This window comes from Globicephala melas, chromosome 2 (assembly GCF_963455315.2).
Source record: "Globicephala melas chromosome 2, mGloMel1.2, whole genome shotgun sequence".
Taxonomy (NCBI): domain Eukaryota; kingdom Metazoa; phylum Chordata; class Mammalia; order Artiodactyla; family Delphinidae; genus Globicephala; species Globicephala melas.
Window position 1 is genome coordinate 57,178,151 of NC_083315.2, and position 18,897 is coordinate 57,197,047.

Genomic DNA, 18,897 nt, shown 5'->3' on the forward strand with positions numbered 1-18,897 from the left:
TTGGAGTGAATATCTTAATTAAGCCTTCATTTCCTTTTTGTTTTTAAACTTCCAGAGAGAATTTAAAGATGTGAGCCTTTAATGTCTAAATTGGTGATTGAAAACACTGAGCTTACTACAGCTGTATTTTCCTTCCACTGAAATAAATTTCTTATATTTAAAAGGTCATTTTGACCACAGTCAAACTAGAGAAGACATGATTCTATTTTCATGTACCAGCTTTCTTTTTACATTCCCTGGAGTAATGGAAAAGGCTACAATTTATTAAAACCTGTGAGAGCCTTTGCCCTCTAGATTAAACGATGGCTCTGAACTTCTTTTAAGTTGTTAGATGGGGAAAAAAATCGATTTTGCTACTTGCCAAAAGTTACTATATGCAAATGATTTTAGTGGCACAATTTTTTTTTAATCTCCATAAATTTAAATAAATCAACTTTTTTTTTTTTGGTAATCTGAGATTTGCTTTTGAAACCTGAAATAAATGATATATTAACCTTTGAATAACATTCAGTTGTTACTTCCAGATAGCATTGCTGTTGTGTGCTTTTTGAAGAGCTAAATTTCTGTAACTTTTAAATGGTTTTATTTTGTTTCCTTTTGGAACGATAGTGCAATACAGAATGCTCCAAATCCTGGAGGTGGTGACTTACAGAAAGCAGGAAAGCTTTCTCCACTTAGAGTGCAGCCTAAGAAGCTTCCCTGCAGAGGCCAGACTACCTGCCGAGGATCGTGTGATTCTGGAGAACTAGGCCGAAACTCAGGAAGATTTTCTTCGCAGATCGAAAATACACCCATTCTATGTCCTTTTCATTTGCAACCAGTGCCTGAGTATGAGATGTTTTTAAAAATATTTATTAGTACCAGATTATTTTTCAGTTAAGGAAATCATGTTTATTCTCCTTCCCCTCCTGATTCCTATTACATTGCCTTTATATTTACTGTGCTTCCTATTGTACTGAAAGAAGCAAAGTTAATGAAAATGGTAGTCTCTAAATACCATGATTTATTTCTGTTCCTTTGAAGAAAACTTTTCTTAAGAATTTTCTATAAATATATTTAATTTTTGTAACTAATGTAGACAGAAAATTATCTTGAACTGTAAATTTTTTATTTTAGTGAATTTATACCATTCACATGCTCATTATTCATTCAGATTTCTTTTATGAAATCTATCTATATTTTTAGCTTTATTTTCCTATTAGATTTCTTATTCTTTCTTATTGCATTGAGACCTCTATGTTAAGAATATTATCATTATCATATGTTATAAACTTAATGAGCCCTTTTAGATAAGCAATTGCCTATATAGTACCATGGAAAGTAGTAAACCTGCCTGGAAAAGAATCCCGTTCTTAAGAGTTGGTTAAATTTCCTAATAGGTAATTTTTCAAAATAAAAAAAAGAGTTCTATAATTTGAATTTTTATATGCTATGAAGTTTCCAAAGTCTTAGTCTTATTTTAAGAGAGTTATGTTGTTTATCCCATTGTTTACTAGACTGTCAAATTTTTTAAAGACGAGTTAAAAATGACTTACACTTTTTCAAATTGAAAAAAATTTAACACATTTAAGATTTAGGCTAGCTAAGAGTAATATCAACACATATTTCATCGTAAGTATCAAATAATATATTAGTTCATTTGTCCCTAAATTGGATCTTTCAAATTCTGGGTAGTTCTAAATTTTGTGCTCAATGTAGCTGTAAAGCCTCAGGTTATAAGTGAACTCAGGTGCTCTTCCTTTCTAAGAATTCAATATAATGTGTGGGTCCTTTGCCATCAAATCATGGCAGTTTTACATTTATGTAAGTACTCCTTATTCCGTACCTGGCTGTCCTGATGGTTAGGGACATGTTGAATTTTGAGATTAATTTCTCTTCTTATTTAGAAATTAATTTCCTGAAAAGGAAGATTTATTGATTCAAAAAATCATTGGTTTTCTTGGGTATCTTTTTATAACTGGTATGAAGTGCTAAGATGGTATGTTTTTATTTCTAAAAATCCAATCTGGTGTAACATTTCCCCTCAATTTTGACTCTAAATTACAAAGTATTAAGATCAGATATGTTATAGTCCCTGGTTGTATGAAAATAGTAACTCTTTCATGTGCTTTAATGCATCAGTGAAGTATTAATTATAGACTCAAACGAGAAATTGAGGGATAGAGAATTGAGAGCATACATTTGGCACTTGAAATCACTGCCTGATTTGAAGTCAGGTTATGAGCTAATAAATGTTTGTGTGGTACTTTGTAGCTATATATACTGTGAAAAGGTAAGATAATTGGAGTGGCTCTAGAAAGCTATGTTCCCTGAGGTCCTAAGAAAAATCTTACTAAGATGTGCTATGGCTTCAAATGATCAATCAGCAATGAATTATTAATCTTCGTTTTTTTAAAAAAGTTGACAAACAACTATAATTATCTGGACCCTGGAGGACATGTATAATTTAAGTTATATTGATATTCTAGTCAACACTTAAATCACCAGCTGGCAAGTGAAAATAAACAACTTAAAGCTGTTAGAAATAATTTTTTTTAAATATCCATTAGATAAAAATAGCTTCCTAAAAATGGCACTATGTTTACTGCTTGGCAGTGAATTGTTTTTATCTCTTAGTTTACATAATTCGTGTAAAATAGGTTTATAATCCATTTAAAGTAAAATGCTACTTTATATAAAATAGAACCTTCCATTTTGGGTGAGATGAATTTAAAATTTTTACCAAAAGCTCTTTTTAAACTATAAAGTGATGCTGAGTTGTTTGTCATTGCTACATTGTGATAATCAACAAGTATCTCCTAGTTTAACTGGTACTAGAGTTAAGTGGGTGGAGATGTACATGCTTATTTTTCACTAAGCTACAACCCTTCTTTTTCCTTGCAGTGGAAAATCCAACAAAGGTTACCATGCTACTTTTAATATTTTAGCCAAATCTCACAGTGTTACATGTTAAGTACAGTTTGGGACACTGGTGTGGACCATGGCTTAAATAATAAGTCCTTGCAGTAGCTTTCTAGTGTTACTTAAAGCAGAGCTTCCTTGTTGAAAAGAAAATAACTGATTCTGAGAAGTCTAGTAAACTGCTATTCCCAGAATTTTTAAAATATGTAGACTTAGAAACAAGGCAAGTCTTTTCTGTAATACATATATTTAATGCCAGTTCTTCTTCTTTTTAGACCTGAAACAGTATTAAAAAATCAAGAAGTAGAATTTGGCAGAAATCGAGAGAGGCTTCAATTTTTCAAGGTATAAATGACTGGGGGGAAATTTTTTAATAGGAGTTGATGAAATATTGAAAGGTTTGATTTTTATATCTTTAGAAGTTTTTAAACACTAGCAGTAGAACCCTTTTTTACTTTTTTTCCTTCAAATAAAATCTTAATCAGAAACGCTAGTGTATAACAAAATATTAAAAACAGTGGCTCTAATTCAAGTGAGCTTGGAGGGTCTTCTACTTGGGCCTACCCCTTTTCCCATCCCTGAGAATCCTTGGAATGTAGTTGAAAGCTACTGTTTATCTGGACTATTGGAACATTTTTCTTTGACTTAATTTTGTTTTAATAATCTGCAAAATGAATATATTTAGGTTTAGTATCTGTGTATTTGTTTTTATGTACTGTAAACTTTGACCATGATGAACATTGGTAAAATATTTTTAGTGTCAGTATTTATATGTTGATTATGAGGCAAATTCAGATATATGCTAACAGTTGGATTTCTTAAATTTAAATAAAATACAGTGGAGTTCAAGAGTTTTTAAGAATGTGGCTGTAATCCCTCCTGGAACTGGAATGGCTCATCAAGTAAACTTAGAGTATTTGTCGAGAGTGGTTTTTGAAGAAAAGGACCTCCTCTTTCCGGACAGTGTCATTGGCACAGATTCTCATATAACCATGGTGAATGGTTTGGGGATTCTGGGGTGGGGTAAGTAAATGACTATATTTAATTCTTTGGGGGAGAGGATGTCAGGAAATTTATAAAAGAACATAAATAGCAGGGTCTTTATAGCCTCTTTGAGGCTGTTTTTTCACGTACAACAGCAGGAACAAAAGTAAATCTTAATTCAAGTGTTTGTGGACAGTGTGGTATAAGAGAGAATTTATGAAAAGAAATGTGGACTGTGCCCAGCACAGCACTACCATTTGTGGAGTGCTTAGTGATGATGATGATGATGATGTCTGTGAAGGTGATGTGCTTATTCCCTTATTTAAAGTGCTTCAGTGGCTTCTCCTAGCATTCTTTGTAAATCCAAATTTCTTCACGTTTTTTTTGTGTGTGTGTGTGGTACGCGGGCCTCTCACTGTCGTGGCCTCTCCCGTTGCGGAGCACAGGCTCCGGACGCACAGGCTCGGCGGCCATGGCTCACGGGCCCAGCCGCTCCGCGGCATGTGGGATCCTCATGCCGCGGACCGGGGCGCAAACCCATGTCTCCTGCATCAGCAGGCGGACTCTCAACCGCTGCACCACCAGGGAAGCCCCCTCTTCATGTTTTTTATAGGGCCCATCACAACCTGTTGCCTCTTTAGCCATTTACCCAAACACATCTTTTATTTACCTGAGTGGGCTGTGCTATTGCACCTCACGGCTTGCATCAGCTATTCCCTCTGGCAGAGTGCATGTACTCTTTTATAGGGTGCTATAATTGTTGGCTTTTTGTCTTTATCATTAGACTGAGCTTCTTGAGGTTGACAGGGGCTGGGTTCTATTCATACTGTATCTTGAGCATAGCATAGTATCTAGCATAATAGATACTAAATGTTTTCTGAATTTAAGATAAAGGTAAAAATCAGTTTTTTCCAACCATATGAGTGGAGTCATTCTTTTGAGAAGACTTGAGTTCCATATCTACAGTAATAGCATTATAGTAATTCTGTGCAAGGTACTGTGTAAGACAAGCTCGTGAAACACCTAGAGATTTAGATGTTACAAAGATAAATTATCTTTAAATGCGCTATACTCATATACCTGTCTTTATTACATTAGGGGTTGGAGGTATTGAAACAGAAGCAGTTATGCTTGGTCTGCCAGCTTCTCTTACTTTACCAGAGGTGGTTGGATGTGAATTAACTGGCTCATCGAATCCTTTTGTTACATCCATAGATGTTGTTCTTGGCATTACAAAGGTAAGTTAAAATTTTGCTAGCTGTATAACTTAGTGGACATGATTTTTTTTGTAAGTAGAAGAGCAGGGATTTGGGTTCATCAACTCATCCTCAGCACTGTGATGTTATTAGCTGTGTCATCATAGTTATCATCATAGTAATAATAGCAAAATTTAACCCTTTATACTAGTAAGTACAAAACAATTTGTTGTGTCATTGTTCTCTTGACATGTTAACTCATTTATTCCTCATTACAAGCCTATGAGATTGTTACTATTGCCATCCTTATTTTAATTCTGTGAAAACTGAGACACAGTAAGGTTTAATGACTTAACCAGAGGGTCATAGGGCTGAATGGTCAGTGTAGAACAAGGTTTCCCACCCGGCAGTCAGGTTCTTTAGTCCATGCTCTTAACCATTATGCCTTATTGCCTCTGTGAATGTTTGTTGCCTTCGTGAATTTAAAAAAAAAAAAAAAAGTCGTATTTAGGAAATGTCTAATTGCATCTCCTTTAATTTGACAAATTTGAATCATTTGTCCCCTGAAAACTATTACTGTATTAGTACTTTAAAAAATATAGGCTGTAAAAATGTGGTAGTGTCAGATTTTTCTATTGGCTATTTTAACAGTTAAAAAAAAAGTCACTCTGCTGTACACCTGAAACTAACACAACATTGTAAATCCACTATACTTCAATTAAAAATAAAAAGAAATGATAAAAGTATCATATAGAAATTTTTTCTCTGAATTTTTAAAATATTGGCTGCATGCGTTTAATATATGTACTGTAGGGTTTCCTAAAGACAATAATTTGTAACTCTCCATCCTAAATTTCTCGTTTTCACTAACTTTATTGTAATGATTAAGTCCCATTTTGTTCAATGAATGAACCTGGGAAATGTTCCACAAATAATTCCAATTTGGATCCCAGTATCTCAGCATTTTCTGTTAGGTTACTGGTCTGAAGGCTTTCAGAATACTCAGCAGGGAAAGTAAATGGTGTTACCTCCCTCTCACCATTTAGTATTGATCCCTCTTCCCTAATTAGAAAAAAATTGACATCTTGCAGAAATGATTGATTCAGTGTGTGGTACCAAAAGATCAAGAAGTTAAATTAGAGAATTGAAGGATTATTCCTACAGGAAAAAGGATATCCCATTATAATTTTAGAAAAATCAATTCTTTTCCTTCACACATCCTGAAAATTAATGGTGCTTTTTAGATTCCTCCAGCTATATTTTTTCTTAACAATGTTCTACGTGTACTTTTGACATTTTGGCTTATTGATGCAAAAATTAAACTTATTATGTAGATGTACCTTTTTGATTATTTTGTCCCATATTTGAGGTCCTGTTCTATTCATGATCTTTGTAGGATTAATCATATATTGTTTTTCAAAATGTATATTGTGGTACCTCATTAATTTGGGGAAAGCAGCATTTGGCTTGCTATATCTAATCTATATGGCTCTTATCCTCAAAAATAAAACAGTGAAAATTAGGAAACATCTTTCTTTTAGGGTTGAGTTTCTGCATCTATAAAACGTTTGGATTAAGTGATCCTTAGCACTTATAAAATGTTAGAGCTTAATGTTATTCATAGGTTGAATGTTGTTTCATACATCGTCACTGTGCTGAGCAGTCCCTCTATACCATTCTGACACCATTTTACAATTGAGGTGGGTAGCTGTTTTGGTTACTTAAAAATGAGTAATAAGAAAAATGATTTTAGAAGGAATTAAATTTGAGGCCATATGTTAAATCCTATCAATGAAATTTACCTGGGGGGCTTCCCGGGTGGTCCAGTGGTTAAGGCTTTGCCTTCTAGTGCAGGGGGTGCGGGTTCGATCCCTGGTCAGGGAGCTAAGATCCCACATGCATCATGGCCAAAAAAACCAAAAACATAAAACAGAAGCAGTATTGTAACAAATTCAATAAAGACTTTAAAAATGGTCCCCATCAAAAACAAAATACCTTTAAAAAAAAAGAAATTTACCTATAATTAGTGATGCTGTAAATATTTGGATCAGTAGTTGGAATTCGAAGAATTTTTATAGCAGTATATAATTTTTTGAATTTCAATACACAGTTTCATCAGTATATTAGTATTTCACTAAATCTAAGATGCCATCATTGGTTAGAAGCACCACTGTTTTATGTGCTGCTAAGAAAGAAAGAAGACTGCCAGCTAACAGACACACCATAGAGTCTAAGGTATACGCTGATTTCAGAGACATTAAAACGGGAATCTTAGCCATTTTGAACTTTCAAGCCCTTTTCTACCCTAATAGTAACATTTGACCACTCTTCTATTGACTGTTTACCTTAAAATACCTGGAAAACCAGAATGAGTTGATGTTTCATAAAAATAACAGAGGACCTCTTTCACTGTCAGTAGTAATGGATTAAAGATTAGATTTTATAGTTTTCAGAAAATCCATGCTAATTTTGTGTGTGTTTCTATGTATCTCCTTATATAGCACCTCAGACAAGTAGGAGTGGCTGGAAAGTTTGTTGAGTTTTTTGGAAGTGGAGTTTCACAGTTATCTATAGTAGATCGAACTACAATAGCAAACATGTGTCCAGAATATGGTGCTATCCTCAGCTTTTTCCCTGTTGACAATGTGACATTAAAACATTTAGAACATACAGGTAAGGACGTATAAGATCACTAGGATAAATGTGTTACATTTCCAATGTGTCTATCTGAAATATTGTATAATAAATTACTACCTTGTACATGTTATTTAATGTTCATGAAATTGTCTTATTTTAAAACAGCAGCTTTGAAATAAACTGCATCAGATGTGTTTAAAGAGTGTTGTGTCCTCAAACCCTAATCCACTGTAACCCATTTACAGCAGTTTAGAGGAGTTATTCAAACTGCTGATCTTTGCCTCACGTTTTCCCAATGATTAATAATGGATACCTCCACCCTGTTAGTGATCAGAGGTTGCAATTTAATGGAAGTCAGGCTTGCACACATTTACAGCTGTTCTCTTCTACATACAGGAAGAGAGGAGCCACGAGACAGAGTTTGGGAACCAGTGCTCTATCTAAAGAAGAAGCACATAATTTTGTGAAAAGCAGCATAGGGTTACAGGTTCCAAATTCTTATTGTAGCCTGATTAACTAGGAACTTTGACCACTCTTCTGTTGACTAATATAGAAAATACTTGCAAAACCAGAATGTGTTGGTTTTATAAGGCCCCTATTCTTTAAAAAGCAGGGTCTCTTTATTTGCTCCACTTCTTTTTTTAAGAGATCATTACTGAACTACTAATCTCATCATAAGTATATTGGGGAGATATATCCTAGTATTCTTCAGTTTGGGGGCAGATTATGATAAGTCAAATGGCAAAATGGATGACTGGTCCTTTGGAACCTTGGAAGGAATGGTCCTCATAGAATACAGAGTTTTCTCTAAACTAGATTTTGGGTGGCAGAATGTTCAAGAGAGAAATGCCTTATTCCTTACATATTGATATTAATTAATGTCATAATGATCTGTCACTGTAACAAATTGTCCTAAAACTTAGTGGCTTAAAACAGCAATAATCATTTATTGCTGCATAGTTTCAGTGGGTCAGTAATTCATACAGGTACAGATTGTCTCTGCTTCATGATGTCTGGAGCCTCAACTGCAAGACTTAAAAGCTAGGGCCAGGAATCCTGAAGGTTTGTTCACTTGAATGTCTGGCAGTGAATGCTGGCCGTCAGCTGGGAACTCAGCTGGGACTGTCAGCCAGAACACCTATTTATGGTTTCTGAATATATAATCTGGGCTTTCTCACATGGTGGCTTTTCAAGGGTTGGTAACCTGAGAGAGCAGGGGTGTAGGGGGTTGGGGAGAAGGTACATGCCAGTTAGCCAGCTAGCCGGCTAGAAATTACATTGCTTAGGTTTAAGGGGAATGAACGTAGATTCTACCTCTTGATGGTTGAATGTCAATGTCACATTGTAAGAGAACATGTAACTTGGGATAGATATTGTTGTGGCAGTCATTGGCAAATATAATCTGCCACAGTTACTTACTTCTCATCAAGCTTACAGATAACTACCAGAATGTTTAATTGGAAACTTTATTGTTAACATCTAAGTTCTTTTAATTTCTGGAAGATCTTGTTAAATCTCTATCCTGCTCTGTAAAACTATTCTTAACTTTCATTTACTTTATTCTTAACTTTCATTTACTTTATTCTTTCATTTTGACTATTATATTAATGTTGCTTATTGTTTAGGGAAGGTAATGAATTTCATCTTTCATGGTGGCTAGTGATTCATTATGTTGAATTTTGTTATTGGCTTTTCTCTTGGAAACAATATTTTTGTGAGTTTTATATAACTGGCTCAGTATTTCTGATCTTGTCTGTGATTGAGTAACTTTTAAAAGGGGGGGTTCTGGTATGTATTTTATAAAGTGTTTTCATGAAGGGTAACATTTTTACTATTGAGAATAATACCAATTTGTAAAGAAATCTTTTCTGAGTGCTTAGTAATAAGTAATATTTGTTTCTTGCTCATCACTGAAATTCGGCATCGTTACCCCCAAAGATTTAAAAATTTCTGAAAGGATTTTTATTGTTGTTAATCATCTTTTTAGGTTTTGACAAAGCCAAACTCAAGTCAATGGAAACATACCTTAAAGCTGTGAAATTGTTTCGAAATGACCAGGATAATTCAAGAGAACCTGAGTATTCCCAGGTATATACACAATAACCCACCTAATAGTAGTTAAGACTGTAAATTCTGGAGCTTGACCACCTGGGTTTGAATCCCACCTCTAAGACTTACCAGCTATACAACCTGGGCACTTTTTTAACCTTTTTGCCTCAGTTTCCTCATCTCTGAAATATGAAGATAATATCTACCTCATAGGATTCTTAAGAGGTTAAGTACAAATTCATTATGACAGTTTCAAGCACATAGTAAGTCCTCAATAAATGATAGCTGTTATTATTTAACAAGGTAATGTTATTTGTGACCCAACTCTGATTTTATTCATTAATTTTACATAGATTTATATTACAGTAAATTTTGTGACATTTTATCAAGTCTCAATTTTTAGTACTTAAAATATAAAATTGACTCGATTTATCAGTCTAATTTTTTTCTATTTTAGGATAAGAATACTATAATCTACTCCCCAAATATCAATTTTGATGATGTCTGCACCTGGTTAATGTCTATACTTTGTAAAAAATCCACCGTTATGAAGGGGATATACAGTTATGTGATCTTAAATGTTAAAGATATTTTTACAGTCTAAGTAAATATTTCTTATCTTTTGGAAATTTATATTGAAGTAGGTAGAATTCACTTTCAGGAAAGTTGTAATAGAATTCACTTTCAGGAAAGTTGTAATAAAATTCACTTTCTAGAAGTGTGTCAGGGATCTAAATCAACTTGGTGTTATCATTGGTATGGTTAACTGTTAAGCTCTTTTTTCTTGGGAAATCCATTTTCTCACCCAGCTTTATTTTTCCTCATAGCTTGTATCCCTGCCTGATACCTATCAATTTGTATAATTATTTGCCTGTCTTTCCCTCACTAGAATGAATACAAGTAGGCTCCATGAGGACAGGAACTTCACCTGCTTTGTTTGGCACTCTGTCCCCAGCTCCTAGAAGAGTGCGTGGCACATAGTGGATGTTCAGTAACATGTTAGGTGAATAAGTGAATACATATAGTATATTGAGTGCCATATAGAACCCATAGGAATTGAATTTGTGTGACGTTCTGGGCAAATCTTCTAACTTCTCTGATTATTTTCTGGTCCCTTTCAGCACCATTTATCAAATCTAGTGCTCTGTCCACATTTTTTTTAAAAAGGGAAAGAATAAGAACAATTAAATGGAAACATTTTGGTGGTATAATGAAATGGAATAAATGTGCCTATTAAAAACCTGACCAGATAGATAAGAAATAAAACTAAAATTCACCAGGATGTTGATTTCAAGAGAAACTAATACATACACAGACTAGGATCACCTGGATCCATGAAATAAAAGTGTAGGAAAAGCAGGTGTTTCAGTTGTGCTCAACCAGAATAAACAGGGCTGTTAAATAATGATGAAAGCCGTAGTGAAAAAAATTTGTTTGAATTGATTATACACAAATAAAATGTACATAGGGAAATGGTAGAAATACCAGAAGAAATTAATAGAAACCTAGCTGGGAGGTGGAATTTTTATAAAATATGATTTTTTTTAAACCAAGGAATAAAAGCATGGTCTGCAGGGGCCTGGCTAGCTAAACTAGAACCAGGAGTAGAAAAACCTTTTTCTGCTGTGTCCCCCAAGCACCCTCTATTGACCAGACTTAACATCGTACAAGCTGAGAAAGGAGAAATGTTTACTGAGCCCACCTCTGTTATCACAGAGCAGGCAAAGAAGGATGAATTTGGAGCTCAGAAGCAATAAACTTAGCTGGCACAGGCATCTACTTTATCATCAGGCATGTGTGAAGATAGTGTTATCTTTGTGGGAAAAAACCATTTGGGGGAAAAAAATTTTATATAGACTGTATGGTTGGTGTTGTGCTAGTTTGCATACTGGTCTGCTAGTCTTTTAGCAAATTTTTATATATTATGTTTCATAAATTAAATGGAGTTGTTTTAAAATATTTCTTGGGAGTGTATATCACCATTAAAACAAATTGCATTAAAACAAATGTGAGCATATTCATTCTGCATCAGAAAGTAGTACTCATGTTGGAATCTGTACTTACGAATTCTAATTACTTTTCTCCCTCTTTTCTCTCATTTCCTAGGTGATCCAGATTAATCTGAATTCAATAGTTCCATCTGTCAGTGGTCCAAAAAGACCTCAAGATAGAGTTGCTTTGACAGATATGAAAAGTGATTTCCAAGCTTGCTTAAATGAAAAGGTAGATTACCTTATTTGTCAATACACTTTGTGCTAAGTAAGTAGTGAAGAACTAGCAGGATGACCCATGAACTCAATCAACTGCTGTATTTTTATATGTTATTGGCACACACCAGCAGCCCCCTCCTTTGCCTCTGTCCAAAGTGCAAGTCAGACATTTCATGAGCTTGTTCCCAGATCCACTGTGAGGACCAGAGGTTGATTGGGTATATATAAATAAAAATTTAAAGTTAAAAATAGAGTTTCTCGGTCATGATAGCCTCATTTCAAGTTGAATAGGTACATGTGGCTGTGGCTCTTGTATTGGACATCATAACTATTGAATATTTACATCATCACAGAAAATTCTGTTGGGCAGCACTGCTCTAGACTTTTGTGATTTCCCAGACTAGAACAAAACCACTACACTGTTGTGATTACTCTCTTAAAGTCTGGTAAATTAACTAAATACCAAGTGACCTCTTTGACTTTCAGGGTTTGTACTTCCCGTCTTGAGAATCATGGCTTCAATCTTGTCACTTTTTCTATTCTGAGAACTAGTAGCTGGCTTTTCAGAGCCTTTCTTTTTATAATTTCTTTTTTCTTTTTTTTTGAGGAAAATGTCAAACTTCTACAGGAATAAAGTAGTGTAATGAATTCCTGTGTCCCTCACTTGAACAATTACTAACTCATAACCCATCTTGCTTCATCTGTTCTACATACATATAGACACACAGGATCATTTTGAAGCAAATGTTCAAGGACATTTTTAACAGAAAATGTTTGTACCATCTCTTGAGAATTACTGTTAAGTAGGAATGAATAAAGAACAGCAAAGCCAAATAAGATCTGGATCATGAGTAGTTGGCTGGACTCAGTAGATAAAAGCTTAGGAACACCACCAGACTCCTGTCATGATTATTCAAATTCATGCTTCAGCTGAATTATAACTACTGAATGACATGGAACTTCAGCATCACTCACAAATAGTCAGAACTTATCAAAAGTCAAGGGTCTGCCATATTTTCTACCAGTCTTTTTTTCTATACATATCCAGAATATTTAGTTTATATTTATGTGCAAATTTGTATAGGTTGGATTTAAAGGCTTCCAAATTGCAGCTGAAAAGCAAAATGATATCGTCTCTATTCATTATGAAGGAAGTGAATATAAGCTGTCTCATGGATCTGTGGTCATTGCCGCCGTTATCAGTTGTACCAATAATTGCAATCCATCTGTCATGCTCGCTGCAGGTAGGTTGTGGTTTATAGCCATACATTTTCTGTTATATTCACATTCTGTTTCTTAGATTATGCATGAGTATTGATGCCTGTGTTTGATATTGAGAACCTGAGTTTTTAATTAGGTTTTAAGGAGCCTAAGTTTGACTTATGTTATTAATTTTGTTTTTATTACAAAGAAGGTGAATTTTTAAAATTATATCATGTATCTGTGAGCTTTAGGTTGTATCTGTTTTTTCTGTCAATTTAGAAGTATAGTTAATTAGCAGATCTTTTGATCTACTAGACATTTACCATAGCAATGTATTAGATTCAGTTGAGACACAAAGGAAGTAAAAGATTATTGACAAGGAATATAAATGAAATCAATTGTATGTACATGGAGCAATTCATTAATCATATAAAATCAAGTATAATAAATGTTAAATTGCTATTAGTTCATTACGATTATAGCATTTAAAATGGTTCATTTAATGGTATGTGTTATATGTGTACATGATGTTATTATATACCCTTTTCCATTTGTGTGCATGATGCCATGATATCAGATTGTATATTAATAATTTATAATGTAAAAGCTAGTATATCTACCACAATTTTTTATTTGTTTTAAATGAAACAAATCAGTAGAATAAAGTGAACAAAATAATGACAGTAAATGTGTGAATTTTAGACTTTTACCCTAACCTGTATTGGAGATGACCTGTAAAATAAACCATAAACCCTTTCTTACTTCCTACTTTAATATGAGGGAAAGAGAGAGAGAAACATTGCCATAATAAATTATTGTTTATTTACTGTTGCAGGTCTTTTGGCTAAAAAAGCTGTTGAAGCTGGTCTGCATGTTAAACCTTATATAAGAACAAGTTTATCTCCAGGCAGTGGGATGGTTACACATTACCTCAGTTCAAGTGGAGTATTACCATATCTTAGTAAGCTCGGGTAAGTGATGGTTACCACTCTTTATATTGACATTGGTATTCAGCAGTGATTGAAACTACTTGTTAGGACCTTTCATATACAAAAAGAAGATAGAAAAAAACGCTTTAGTTCTACTTGTTGCCTTGCCATTACCACAAAATCTTTGAGGCCGTTTCACTCAGCAGACATTTACTAGGCATATTCAATGAGCAGCAAGGCATTGTGTTGGCTACAAAGAAGTAGGAGATGTGATCTCTAATTTAAAGATGGAAACACAAGACAAACAAGTAAAACCAAGTAACAGTGACAGACAGGTAAGGGATGGTACCAAGTACTGCATAATTTGCATGAGTCATGTAGATCATCAGTTTTCAGAACAGAGTAAGATATAGGTTGCATTATTAACTGAATAAATTGTCTTAATTGAGGTTTTGTGAGATTATTATATCCATTAAGCATAGGTTAAGTTGTCCCTGAACTTTGGAGAAAATAACTTATATTGTTTATGTACTCAAAAAAATAATTGATGCTAGCTGTGTTTTCACTGTGTATTTTGGAACATAGTGTCTTACGTAAATCAATTCTTTTGCAAAACTGCCAAGTTTTAGGTTTTTTTCTTTGTTTGGAAGAGCAGCTGAAAGTAATTTTGAGGATTATACCTGTAATTTTTAAGTTATATCATCTTGGAGTTTTTGTCAGGAGCTTTTCTTGGGTTTAGTTGGTTGAGAATTAAAAGATTACTCCTATCAGAGTACCCAATTACAGTGCCTCTTTGGGGGCCTTTGGTCGGATTGTTGCAGCCAGGTCCTCTTGATATTTGACAGTTTAAACCCCTTTGGAGGACAGTATAATATCGATTTTTTGAACGGTCATGTTATATTCCTAGCGAGTAGTATCTGAAGAATTTTCTTGCGTAGTTTGATAAGTTTTGTGTCAGATTTAGTTAACCAAATTTAACTAGGGAGTGTCCTAAGTATCAGGGCTCTTCAGAGGTTTGCATTCAGTACAGATAGCCTGGCTGAGGGTCAGACTTGATTGCTCAAAAGCTGTGAAATGAACATGTTGATGAAGGTTCCTGTGTTGTGAATATTCTCTTCAGCAATCTTACTACAGTGATGGAAATGAAAGATAAGACTTGTCCTTTCTTTACAAATGTTGTGATTTTCTGTCCAATCACATTTATTTTTTGAAATGCAGATTTGAAATAGTTGGCTATGGATGTTCAACATGTGTGGGAAATACAGCACCCTTATCAGAAGCAGTTTTAAATGCAGTAAAACAGGTAAACTGTGTGGATCAGTAAGACATCCAAATGGTTTTTCCTAACTGTATTTCACTATTATCAAAAATGTATATTAATGTATTTATATTTCTGTAGTCCTTGCATCTCTTGGGAAGAGTAACCTATCAATCATAAAATGATTCTTTGAAGTCATTTTTAGAACCTTGAACTAATTCCTTAATAGTGCAGGAATTATTTTAGTTTATTTACAGTATTGATAGTTCTGTACCTAATAATTGGAAATAATGCTTTTGGTTATCATGCCCTCAGAAGTGTAATATTTGAGATTTCTTACATGTGATTATCCAAATTTGTACCATCTCTTGAATTGAATATATTCATTTGTGTTTTTTGTTTTTTCAGGGTGATTTGGTTACTTGTGGAGTTTTATCTGGAAATAAAAATTTTGAAGGTCGTCTTTGTGATTGTGTTCGTGCCAATTACCTTGCCTCTCCACCCTTAGTGGTAGCTTATGCCATAGCAGGCACAGTGAATATAGATTTCCAGACGGAGCCTTTAGGTATCTTTTCCTTTATATGTATACATATATACCTGTACACACTTTTTTCCCCAAAAGTTGTACTTTTGAAATGTTTCCTAGACCGTTCATTTATTGAATTATTTCAGAAAATCTTATCACGATGCATTATTAATTTTTGATTCATATGAAGAATATATAATGTGCAAGTAATTAGTTCTTTCAGCTGCTTACACCTGAAGCACTCTTGTTGAATAATATACTTGGTTTCTGTGATGTGTCTTTGAAAAGATGTGAACATTTTGAGGGAGTTACTTTTTATATTAAATTTCATATGAAAAATTTTTAACCAGGTACTGACCCTACTGGCAGGAATATTTACCTACATGATATTTGGCCTAGTCGAGAAGAAGTTCATCAGATAGAGGAAGAACATGTTGTATTATCCATGTTTAAAGCATTAAAAGAGAAGACAGAGGTAAGACTCTCATTTGTTTCTTAAAAGGTTTAATAAAGTGGCAGTGTTTCTTTATTTCATGTATCTTTCTGAATAGAATCAAAATTAAAATTTGATTCTAAATTTTGATTCTAAATTTGTTGGGAAACCCAACAAATATTTATTGAGACCCTAGTATGTGCCAGGCACTCTTCTAGCTGTTTGGAATATATCAGTGAAGAAAACACAAAGTTCTCAAGGGGAGAGGCAGATAGTAAACTGTAGACAGAATAATTAGGTAAATTACACAATATGTTAAAAAGTAATGAGTGCTGTAGAAAATTACAGAACAGGGTAAAGAGAACCAATTGTGTAAAATTTGGGGAGTAGATTGCAGTTTTATATAGGATAGTTGAAAACATGGTATTTGAGCAAAGTTTTGAAGGAGGTGAACAAGTTAGTCATATATGTGAACAAAGAACAGGGCTCGGCTTCCCTGGTGGCACAGTGGTTGAGAGTCCGCCTGCCGATGCAGGGGACACAGGTTCGTGCCCTGGTCTGGGAAGATCCCACATGCCGCGGAGCCTGCGCGTCCAGAGCCTGTGCTCCGCAACGGGAGAAGCCACAACAGTGAGAGGCCCGCATACCGCAAAAAAAAAAAAAAAAAAAAAAAAAAAAAGAACAGGGCTTACCAGGTAGAGGGACCAGTGTAAAGGCCTTAAGGAGGGAACCGTAATGAAGGCAGTGTGACTAGAACATAGGAAGTAAGAAGGATCGTGGTAGGAAATGATGTCCAGATTACATAGGGAATTTTAGGCCATTATTAAAATTTAATCTTTTACTCTGAAGTGAGATGGGGAGCCATTGGAAGGTGTGGAACAGGAGTGTCATAATCAAAAAGATTACACTGTCTTTGAATTGAAACTATATTGGGGCAAGAGGGTTGGGTAATAAGGATAGAGTCAGGAGGACCTATTGTATGTAGTAGTCCAAAGTAAAAAATGGTAATAGCATGGAACATTTGGGGTAGCAGTGGAGGTGGTGAGTAATGGTGAGATTTTGAACATAGTTTGAAGGCAGGACTAATAATACAGTGATGTAGGACAAATATGTTGGAGAAAAAAAGGTTTTCTCCATGATAATATTCTTAAATATTAAAAGTATACCCCAAAACACGCTTAATGTTTTAAGTTAAGCAACATGTTTAGATCTTTCTAAATTCTTTAGCTTTTCTGGGTTTCTGTAAAGTCGTTCACATTCAGTTTGTATTGAAACTTAACTCTTAGGGCATTCCTGAAAATCTGGTGTGCTGGAATTCGATGAGCAAATTTTATCAGTTCAGTCCAAAAATGTCATAATTTTATAGAATGCAGTATTTTAGCTTTCTTTCCGAATGGATGAGGCCTATTTTCTTTTTTTAATTCTAACCTAAGTACTATGTTAATTTCCTCATTTTCATAAACCTCTTTTTCTGACTCCATTTTATCTCTCTTTTGGTTTATCAACCAAAACCATATTCACAGACGGGAAATAAACGGTGGAATTCTTTAGAAGTACCAGATTCAGTTTTGTTTCCATGGGATTTAAAGTCTACTTATATCAGATGTCCTTCATTTTTTGATAAGCTTGTAAGTACTTTTTTACTATTTGATACTTAAAAAATTGTTTGAAGTTTTAAAAATCTCATGAAGAGTTAAATGCCTTCACCATTTTTTACCTTTTAGACCAAAGAGCCAGTTGCACTCCAGCCTATTGAAAATGCCCATGTCTTATTATATCTGGGAGACTCTGTCACGACAGATCATATATCACCTGCTGGAAGCATTGCTAGGAGTAGTCCTGCTGCTAAGTATTTGACAAACAGAGGGTATGTGTACATGGTTATAGGCTGTTTTTGTGTTATCTTTCTCATTAATTAAGAGGCTTTTACTGGTCATGTTCCTTTATCCAGTAAATTACATGCTATCATGGGTGTCTGATTGTCTATGTATTTGACCTAAGCAATAACTGGGATACCTGTTGTACCTGCTTTTGCTTGTAACTTTAGAAATTGAAATTACTATTTTAAATTGAGCCCTTGTCCATTAAGTAAACAACTAATTGGAAACAGGAGTTCTCTTTTTCAGTGCTACTTTGTTGAAAAGTCAGATTGGTTTGACCTACCAAATAAAGCCTGATGGTTCTAACCATCTTCCAGTGTTGGACTGCACAATTTAAATATGTGTATTTTGGGCTATAAAATGTACTTGCGTGAGGCTAGGCTTGATCTGTATCAAATCAAAAGACAATGAATTTCTGCTTCTCGAGTGTAAAATTTCACAAGAATAATAAATGTGAATGTGAAGGAGATCATTTACATAGGATATATAAATCCAAAACTAGAAAGATTTTGTTTCATTTCTGTGTGATTAATAACGTAGAGTTGCTCGGTTATCAAAGAACTGTTTTAACACCAGAGACAAAATTTTGCTAAAGGTAGAATTTGTGGTATTGCTGCCTGATTAGCTTTTTGATGCTTGAGCTATGCAAATGATAAGACTTTTCATTGAAATATCTTATAAAAATCAGTGC

The 18,897-nt window shown here is 34.3% G+C and overlaps 1 protein-coding gene across 1 annotated transcript in view; it reads left to right on the forward strand.

Moving 5' to 3' along the window:
- Nucleotides 1-18,897, forward strand: part of IREB2 (iron responsive element binding protein 2) — a 49,115-nt gene that overhangs the window by 21,213 nt on the left and 9,005 nt on the right. The window contains exons 5-18 of the mRNA XM_030874869.2: nucleotides 610-828; nucleotides 3,177-3,246; nucleotides 3,741-3,924; nucleotides 4,984-5,123; nucleotides 7,583-7,754; nucleotides 9,706-9,806; nucleotides 11,874-11,990; nucleotides 13,062-13,221; nucleotides 14,016-14,151; nucleotides 15,328-15,412; nucleotides 15,776-15,932; nucleotides 16,244-16,368; nucleotides 17,850-17,954; nucleotides 18,051-18,193. Coding sequence (XP_030730729.1) covers nucleotides 610-828; nucleotides 3,177-3,246; nucleotides 3,741-3,924; nucleotides 4,984-5,123; nucleotides 7,583-7,754; nucleotides 9,706-9,806; nucleotides 11,874-11,990; nucleotides 13,062-13,221; nucleotides 14,016-14,151; nucleotides 15,328-15,412; nucleotides 15,776-15,932; nucleotides 16,244-16,368; nucleotides 17,850-17,954; nucleotides 18,051-18,193 — 1,914 coding nt within the window. The remainder of the gene's footprint in view (nucleotides 1-609; nucleotides 829-3,176; nucleotides 3,247-3,740; nucleotides 3,925-4,983; nucleotides 5,124-7,582; nucleotides 7,755-9,705; nucleotides 9,807-11,873; nucleotides 11,991-13,061; nucleotides 13,222-14,015; nucleotides 14,152-15,327; nucleotides 15,413-15,775; nucleotides 15,933-16,243; nucleotides 16,369-17,849; nucleotides 17,955-18,050; nucleotides 18,194-18,897) is intronic.